We start from the raw sequence: 9,598 nt of genomic DNA, 5'->3' as shown, positions 1-9,598 counted from the left end.
TACTCCCCATTCTGTCATGCATCCAGTAATCCCATGATTTCACAATGTAGCAAAAAAGTTGTTCACCTTTATCAAATTATAAATCTGTAATACCTTACTTCAAAAATAAACTTCCGAAATACACATGTTTTATTTTTAAAAAGCCATTCAAAAGTGACAGTTTTATGCATATTTCATTGTTATTTCTTCATAATTCATCGCATCTCGAGATGAGAATTTGCGTCGATAAGTAAGAAATCCATGAAATGTTATAAAAAAAAGGAATAAAAATTCTGAAATTTCTCGACAAATTAACGAAGAGATTTCAGAGACGAACGCAGTCTGACTTCGCAATGAAAAAACTTCTAATTATTGTCACAGTAGGTCATACATTAGTTTTATTTGTATGTGCTCCTTAACATTGGCTTTGACATTATGCATTACAATTTTCAAATTAATTAGTGCGAACAAAAACAAAATTACTTGAAATTTTTGCATGAAAGTGACAGGAAGACGGAAGACAGAAAACGGAATGCGCATTCAGCACGTCTCACTCAATGAATGGGACTTCAACATGCTAAAATTTCAAGTTACTTTAATTATTTTTGCAATTGTTCCCATTAAACAATTTGAAAATTTTAATGCATAATGTCAAAGTTCATATCAAGCAGAAAAGAACCAGACCCCAAACTCCCACCCTTGAGGACGCTGCCCTCTACTTATCCGGCTACAATGAAGGCTCATACCGCACCACCACCAATGCCATATCCAACGTGTGGACACAAGCAAGACAGGCATCATCCCGTATAAAAGTCTCATGGACGATTGATGATGACGGTCCCTCTCTCCATCACTTGGACATCACCCTCGAACCACGGCACAGGCAAGCTATCGCCCGCACTCTCCGCCAACAAACTCGACAAGTCAGAGACAAACGTCTCCACAGTCTTGCCAACCAAGGAAAAGTGATGGAGGTTGTTGCCCAATCTAAAGCAAGTCATCATTTCATTCAAAACGGTGACTACATCCGATTTGCTGACTGGCGTTTCATTCACCGAGCAAGACTCAACCTGGTCCCCCTTAACGGTGCTAAAATGTGGCAACGGGGCAATAATCAAGCCTGCAGGTGATGCAACCACCCACAAGAAACTCTACCTCACGTCCTCAATCACTGCATGAGGTACAGTCAAGCCTACACCCACCGCCACAACGCCATAGTCCATCGACTGAAGACCGCTCTTGCCAAGTTCACCATCATCGCAGAAAACCAAACGGTCGTCCCCAACCTAGACATCCGTCCTGACTTACTAGCAGTAAAAGATAACCATGCCTTCATCATTGACGTCACCATCCCGTTTGAGAATCGACCCGAAGCATTCACTAAAGCCCGAGAAACCAAGATGGAGAGATACAAACTTCTTCAACAAGCCCTTCTCTCAAGATACGGTGCAGTCGATATTGTCCCATTCATTGTCGGATCTCTTGGATCATGGGATAATAACAACGACCAATTCTTTCTCTTAGTGTGTGCCAAATCCTATGCAAAACTCTTTAAAAAACTTTGTGTAGTGGACTGTATTAAGTGGTCAAGGGACATCTACATCGAGCATCTTACCAACATTCCCCAATACAAAAAACCATAAAGCAACTTTACATATTTTTCATGTTTTTAGATATAATTATGATCTAGTCTTAGGTACTCATTATTTAACACATTATTTAATTTACTTGTATTATATTATATTTATTTATGCACATGTCAGGTAATCCACTAACTGAACCCCTTTTTCAGATTCTAAGTGATTAGTATTATCTTTTCTAACCAGTTACAAGCCATATGCATTATTTTACCACCTAGTATAAGCTTAAACCTATATTTATTCTCATTTTGTAAATTCAATCATTCCAAACATTCGGTAAATAAAATCTGTTCTTATCAGCTTAATATCTGATACGAAGGCCATTGGCCTTCCAGTATATTAAGCTGATTTTTGGAACGGGGATGGGGTCGTGAAGCTTGCTTCCGCCCGTCCAAGGGTCGGCCTGGCATTGCAGTACAGTCAGGATCGGCCCACTCAAATCTAATCCAAAGAAAAACTTACCAATACTCTTTTCAAGTCTCTCCGTCAATTTGCCGAGAGACTTTGGAAATTTTATCCGTATTTTTGTATTTAAGCAACAAGCAACATAACAGCATTTCAAGGGTTTCTTACTCGTACTTATCGACGCAAATTCTCATCTCATGATGCGATGAATTATGAAGAAATAAAAATGATCAAATTTATAACGATGGGGTTTATTCAGTAAATATCGTTTATTAGGAGATGACCTGCATGCATGACTGACCTAAAGTGCATATTATGCATAACATTGTAGATAAAATGTATGTCATGTGGATATTTGGAAATGATATACGGCATTTCAAGATCACACCGTAAATTGCACAAAGTAATAAAATAATGCTTCTTTTACAGGTGTATATTTTTTGCCGAAAGAATTTTTAATTGATTAATTTATTGCACGATGTCAAACACTGCGTACGTGTGTGACCAATTGTGTACCTCCATAAAAGCCAAGTTAACTAAAACCTGTTCTTACCTGGTTTTGTCATGATTGTAACTTGTACATAAGACGATTTGTATATAATATGGACATAATATATCTATGTATATATCAGACTACATAATCTTAGTTTTCGGGTTTCACTATTTTTCCATGTGGAAAGAACAACCTTTCCCTGCACAAATAATAAAACAATCTGATCATCTAAATCTGATAATTTGAATTTTGATAACTTGATAAATCTCCATCCGCTAGAAATGCGTTCCCTAAAATTCTGTGCAAATCTAAACTTTCTATTTAAAGAGGTTGATGGAATCCTGAATCGTTACGATGCCGCAAAATCGGCTGGATTCACCGCTGTTGAAATCGGATTTCCGTATGAAATTCCTATCTCAGAGATACAAAGAAAAAAGGAAGAAACCGGGTTGGAACAGATTTTGATAAACGCTTATCCAGGTGAGCTTCATAAAACGAAATTAAAATTGTGGGCATAAATTCGTAATTTGTTCATCTTCTTCTCATTAAGGCGACTTATCTAGTGGAGATTTTGGATTGGCTGGTGTTCCCGGGCGTGAAACCGATTTTAACAACGCCGTCAAACTTACTCTTGAATATGCGGATGCTTTGCAATGCAAAAAGTAACATTTATCACAATTCCAATTATCACAAAAGAACTACAATTTCCGTCCTTATAAATCCTTAGGGTACACTTTATGACTGGCAAACTCGACCCTGGCAGCGAAAACAGTCCCGTTGTATTGAAAACCCTGGAGAAAAACTTAACCAGCATTCTTCCAGACTTGCAACAGCGAGGAATTATTGGATTGATCGAACCAATCAATAATTTGACTATACCTGGTTATCTACTCAGCGATTTTGATGCAGGTTTATAAATACATGCATACCGACATAAATATAGAATTTCAAATAAAAATGCATACATTAAATTAATCCATGAAAATATTTAACCTAGCATTATCCGTGGTGAAAGCAGTCAACAGTCCAAACCTTCAGCTGCAAGTTGACATCTTTCATTTGCAACATATTCATGGAAATGTGACCCACAGATTGCAACAGTTACTCCCATTTACTGGTAATTTCAATTCTATAATGTAATTTTACCAGCAAATTTTGAAACAAATATTTCATCCAATTTATTCACTCATTTTATTCAATAGGTCACATCCAAATAGCACAAGTTCCCTTCAGAAACGAGCCGCATCTCGCTGGAGAGCTAAACTATTCCTACATCTTTGATGTGCTAGAGAAAGCAAAATACACAAACTGGATCGGTCTCGAGTACAACTCTGACCCTGTCTTTCAGGCTGGAGGACAAGGAACCACGATTCAAGGCTTGTCTGAATGGACGACCAAGTTGAATTGTAACATAGGGTAAAATTTCTTGTTCTTGAAGATAGAGATGATATCTGTATTTAATTTTTAACAAGTCAAAATCATTGATTTCAACTTTTAACGTCAAAGACTGACAATTTTCTGAATTTGTCGTGAAAAATGCTAATCTTACTTTCAGTCTGAATCTATCCTATCAGTCAGACAATCGATGAATTTTAAAATTTCGTTGTGAAAAATTACACATTTCTCAGAATTCTTGTCCCAAATAAATCATATTGAATTTTGGTTTAACCCTCAAATTCGCACTTTTAGTACACAAAAAAAGAGAACAAATAAACACAAACTTTACAAGTTTTCAGACTGGAAGGCCAAGGCTGCATTAGATAAGAATATTTTCCTTGATCCCATCCTCCTCATCTTTGTTGTATCAGTCTCGAGCAATGTTTTATCCAAAAATATGCTAAATTAAAGGTAAATACATTCGCCTCGTTTTTTCCCATCTCGTACAATAATTGAAGTGTTTTTTTTTATTAATATGTAAAAATTAAGCCATTAAATGCATCATTTTTTCTTTACACACCTCTCTTTGACCATGACATTCGTTCATGAATCTCATTCATTTATTGCATACCAACTAAAAAAGACGTACCTATATCAAGTAAATAAGTACATATTCACATTCGCACATGTATGTACAATTAAACTTCCTCCATTAAACGTTATAAATTTGCAGGAATTACTTACTTGCTACCTAAATTTCCTATTGTTTCCCAGTCATGCATGCATCACTGATTTTTAATAATACACAACACAAAACAATAACAAATGCAAAAGAAAGACGTAGATCGTGGTGTAATTTTGGCAAACTGCAAAGTATAATTGTGCATGCTAATTAACTAAATAAATGAATTGCAGCAACTCGTCTCGTGCTGGAATGCATAGCCTTTTGTTGGGACTGGACAACACGTTTCATTGTTATTTATGGATCTATGTCCAGTCTCTAGAAGAACTTGACTTTCGACACATATAATTTATTTGGGCAATTAACGACAATGTGTAAAACTGCTCATACAGTGTAGCTTGAGCAGGTTTAGACTTCTTCATACAACATAAATACGTAGGTGCACGTGCAGCATACTTAATTGTCAATTATATTTATATACCTGCATCCATGTATTTTAGTAATTCTCCACTGTTCATGGGTGAGTAATGAATGCAGATTTTATTCCACGTTGTAAATAAATACTCGAACTTGGCGATGATATTGGCCCTGGCCGTGACAATGACTGAACTTTTGTAAATACATACTGAGAATTGTGTGTACTTGAACTATGTACGAGCTAAAGGTTGCGATTTTTTCGCAAGAATTCCATGAAAAATAAAATTGTTTTGTTGCGAGTGTGAAAAATGTTGATATCGAAATGAGGACAAATTCTTCCTGATTACATACAACGATTTTGCCCAAAAACAATGTTGCCTCTTAATTTATGCCTCTTAATTTTTTCGCATAGTCTGGAACACGTATAGTAAACTAGAAATCCAGTACAATCAAGAAATATAACTGCAAAACCAGCCCAAATTACGGTTCTACTTGCCTACAAAGTGGCCAACCAAAAGGCAAAGATGAACTATAAAATGGGACTTGTTAACACGAATTATGCACACGTGTGACATTGAAATTTCTCTCAAGTCCAAGTCCAAGGTGTAGATAATAAGTTTGTAAAGCTGGCTTTGGCTCAGTCATCGTGATGCGATGCATTCAGTTGCAATATAATTGTGTGATTGGGTACGAATGAAAAGTAAAAGTGAATTATGCTTACACCCACCCCCACCACGTGTACGCACAGATCAAACTACATAGATACTCGAGCAAGTAGTAATATTGCATAACCCGATGCAACAGGATTTTTCACTCGGTTGTTAAAAAACTGAGCAGATTTTCATCCTAAAAATTCTACACGTTTAAAGAACCTGCTTTCAATATAATTATTTAGCAGATCTCGTTTTTGAACATTTTTTTTAAATTGCGCAAGTCCTTATAAATTAAAACCCATCCTTTGTTAAACCTAAATTAGTAACGAAATAAATTAGACAATTGGATCATACCAATTAAAGTCTAGACCGTCAATGATTGTCTGCGGGGTTGATAACTTTTATTCAAGTAATGACTTAATAATGGTCCTAAATATACATACATACAAGCAAAATTCCACTGTATGTACATAAGTAAACATGTAATATTCTTTAATAATCCGTCAAAACAATTTAATAGGGAGTGAATAGATCCCCAATCAAAAACCTCTTTCAATTGTAACGCGATTTTTATTGTAATGAAATGACGTTGTTTGGTTGGTCACATGAAGAAATAATAAAATCGAGAAAACAACCAGTTTGTATAAAGTATAGTTGATTGAATTGCTCGTCAATTAAGATTTTTAGCATTTTTTAGTATGCAAAAAAAACTTTGCACTTTTAATTTTACCGATAATGTAGCATCTATCTCATCGTCAGCATGTCTCCAGCAGATCTCCAGGGCCAGGTATATGTAAAAATGGATGAGAAATATGTGTATATAAAAAGCCTCCAAGGCACACACGTGGAGTGGGTCGTCGTTTCTTTTTCAACTTTTTTTTCTTTACATACACCTGACTTTTACCTTATCTTTGTCCCTACTACTACGTCTCTCCAAATGGTAAATTAGCATTACGTTGCCCTAAAAATGCGACATCTTACAAAAAATTACATACAATACAAGATCATCACTCTCAATGTGAGTTCAAACCATGTTCCATCCCGATGAACTCCCAATTGTGTGCGTACATCTTTCTGCAGACATACACGTGTCGTATCGTTACTGTTACAATACGTTACCGCGATTACTGTAACTATTTGTACCTGCACTAAAGCCAATTATTGGACCCAGTTTAATCCGCCGTCCGTCCATCCATCCAATGAAGTGAATGGCCATTCGCAAATAACATTTTTTTGCATGTGCCTGGTCTGGCTCCTCTTTTTTTTTACATCCGACTGCATGCATAGAGCTATTACTTACATATGTGCATATGTACACTACTAAAACATAAAAAATAACTCAAGTGTGACTATTAATAGGGGTTTACCAACGTCTTCTTGTTACATAATGCATGACATAATGTCCCAACAAGGAGTCTAGTCAATGAATTTGTAGTGGTAAAACAAGCCACTTTTTCACCCCGTATTCTCAGCTATGCCGTCATTTTCAGTTCGGAATTCCCCAAGGTGGATGAAACTGCTTAAGAAATTCTTAGAAATCCGCTCCAAATTCATTCACACCTCGAAATTCCCAATTCTAACCACAATGAAAAGTTCAGTCAGTAGCTGTTAGCATTTATTAGCCCACTAAGTAATCTGTTTTTCCTCGTGGGCATTGTGAGCATGATGGGAAATCTGCAAGTAAAATGCACTAGAAATCACTAAAAAGCTTCTTCCACGCGAAGAAGGTGGAGAGAAAGGCGTGAGTTCTTTCACCCACGCCACGCCACCAGAGCAGAGATACCACACCACGAGGTACTTTTTAGCCAGACACATATATTTAACACATATTTGCACGTAGATCAATATTTTTTATACGATTGTTTAACCCCTATATCACGTTTTACGTAGTGTGTAATTTTGTTTACGTTGCATATGTAATAAGTCGAGTGGACACTTGACTTTTAGGATTTGATTGATAGCACATGCACATTTATTTGAAAAATGCGAGACAATTTCATCAAATGATAATAATATTCTGCGAAAAACATACTTATGTATAAACACATTCTTTCTATGCGAATGCAGTTCTATACTCGAATGAATAAATCATATATGTACATACGCGTTCAAGTACAACCCGTGTAGTATTAATTGTTTGGTACATAGCAGAGTTGCATAACAGAGTTTTCGGATAAGTATAAATACAAAAATGCGGGGATTATATAAATGGAAATTCTTCACGATAACATGAACATCTGATAATTTTGTGTGTAACAGAATATAATAATTGTTGTATTTGTACTTTAGAGTGCAGATAACTCTGCACTTCAAAATGTACCCATTAACTAAATACACTTTGAACTGTATGAATGTCATGCTGCATATAATTATTACATTAATTTATTGACAATTGAATTGTGTTTATGTACGTGCGTAATAACTTATTGTTCAATAAAATTATCTCTGGTGAACCCAAAAGCAGGCAGTGGCATCATGAGATCCTAATTCTTGTGAAGATGTGTATGAAAAACGGTTACCTCAAATGAAACCTACGTATTTGTAGAATAGAGGCGGCCCTTAAATCTGATCCTTAAGTCCTCCTCCGGCACGTGGAACGTCATGATTTGAACCCTTTTCCTCATGAAAAGGGTTGCTGAGTAAAATCCCTCCTAAAACCTGTACACTTTCCGACATGGGAAGAACCCTTAATTAATTTGCATATGAATGATGATCGTCCCACTTCATCAACGTTTTCCAAATAATACTTTGAAATTCACAGGCATGACACAACGGACCGAAATCGTAACGTAACGTAGAACATGCTCCACGTTTGTCCGTTAGGTCTGTAGTTTTAAAATCATGGTCATCATTCCAGCTTAAAAAAGCAGATGTACCACTTAGATTGGACCTCTTTCCACGTGTACGAGAAGACATGCAAAAGTACCCGTGCATCATCTCCATGCTTATTCTAATCTGTGTAGCTACACGCGTAGTATTTCCTGGAGGGGACCAGCATTGAATCCGGACAAAAAATGGAATGAAATCTCATGCCACGAGACGTGTAGAAGCAACTTGGCCTAAATAGCATCAGGAAGAAGTGGAGACAGGTGAGTTTTCAAAGTGAAGGGGAGCCAATGTATGTATGTAAAGGTAAAAGTACAGCCTAAATTTATGGCATGAATGAGCCTGAGAGTGAGTAGGGGACCCTTGAATAACAGGACTTTGAAAAAAATTCGGCACGTGGAGATCATCTCCTCGTCCCATCCCATCCATCCAGTCAAAAACCAAACGAGTCTTTCAGAAAACGTTGTTTCTGACGCCGTTTATATTCTTGAGGAAATGCACGCGGACCTTGCATGTAACTTTGTAAAACCCATAAATTCTGTAAACGTACAAGGTTTTACAAATATTTCCAACGAAAATTAGCTCACAAACTTTTAGGCGTCTATTTATTTAGTAAAGATTTGTAAAATTATTTATAGAATTTACGTTTTACAAAGTTATTAAGTACTTTGTGAATTGCCTTATTTGCATGAAATCTGACGTAACGGCTTTAAATAGCGATGAGTACATACATAATTCAGTTAGCTTTTTTCCACTAAATGCAAAAAAATTGATAATTTTCCATCAAAAAATCAAAATGCGCCCTGAATACTTCAATTAAACCATATTGGAACTAACCACACACAATAAACCGGATAAATGCAGCCCTAATTATTTCACTTTGCAAATTAAGTGCTGTTCATGTCCGTAATAATTTATTTAAATTGGGGCATAAAAACCCACACTCATTTTTATTTTTATTAAAAGAACAATTACTTAAAACCTACTTATTCATCAACAATTTTGCATGCTTCTATATCTCCGCCATACCAGAAAAAGCTCCAATTGCCAAAATACTTAAGTACACCCTTCTCTTTAATTTACTTAAAACCTACTCATTCATCAACAAATTTTGCATGCGGCCATC

The 9,598-nt window shown here is 36.1% G+C and overlaps 1 protein-coding gene and 1 non-coding gene across 2 annotated transcripts; both read left to right on the top strand.

Annotated features, from left to right (window-relative positions):
- The first annotated feature begins 1,878 nt into the window (after positions 1-1,878).
- Positions 1,879-2,059, top strand: LOC118436345. Its single transcript, XR_004835383.1, has one exon. It is a non-coding gene; the product is annotated as a U2 spliceosomal RNA (small nuclear RNA).
- A 531-nt stretch (positions 2,060-2,590) lies between these two features.
- LOC110852195 (putative hydroxypyruvate isomerase) lies at positions 2,591-4,473 on the top strand. Its single transcript, XM_022100190.2, has 5 exons — positions 2,591-2,997; positions 3,068-3,179; positions 3,245-3,426; positions 3,515-3,634; positions 3,720-4,473. The coding sequence occupies exons 1-5, from the start codon at positions 2,799-2,801 to the stop codon at positions 3,935-3,937; spliced, it is 831 nt and encodes a 276-aa protein (XP_021955882.1). The 5' UTR covers positions 2,591-2,798; the 3' UTR covers positions 3,938-4,473.
- Positions 4,474-9,598: the final 5,125 nt, after the last annotated feature.

This window comes from Folsomia candida, unplaced genomic scaffold (genome assembly GCF_002217175.1).
Source record: "Folsomia candida strain VU population unplaced genomic scaffold, ASM221717v1 Fcan01_Sc007, whole genome shotgun sequence".
Classification (NCBI taxonomy): domain Eukaryota; kingdom Metazoa; phylum Arthropoda; class Collembola; order Entomobryomorpha; family Isotomidae; genus Folsomia; species Folsomia candida.
This window is presented reverse-complemented; position numbering and strand designations above follow the sequence as displayed.

Excerpts from the sequence above, each read along its gene's own strand:
- LOC110852195 (XM_022100190.2), top strand. The coding sequence starts at position 2,799 with ATGCGTTCCCTAAAATTCTGTGCAAATCTAAACTTTCTATTTAAAGAG. Across the intron at positions 3,180-3,244 it reads GATGCTTTGCAATGCAAAAA|GGTACACTTTATGACTGGCA; the intron begins GTAACATTTATC and ends ATAAATCCTTAG. Across the intron at positions 3,635-3,719 it reads ACAGTTACTCCCATTTACTG|GTCACATCCAAATAGCACAA; the intron begins GTAATTTCAATT and ends TTTATTCAATAG.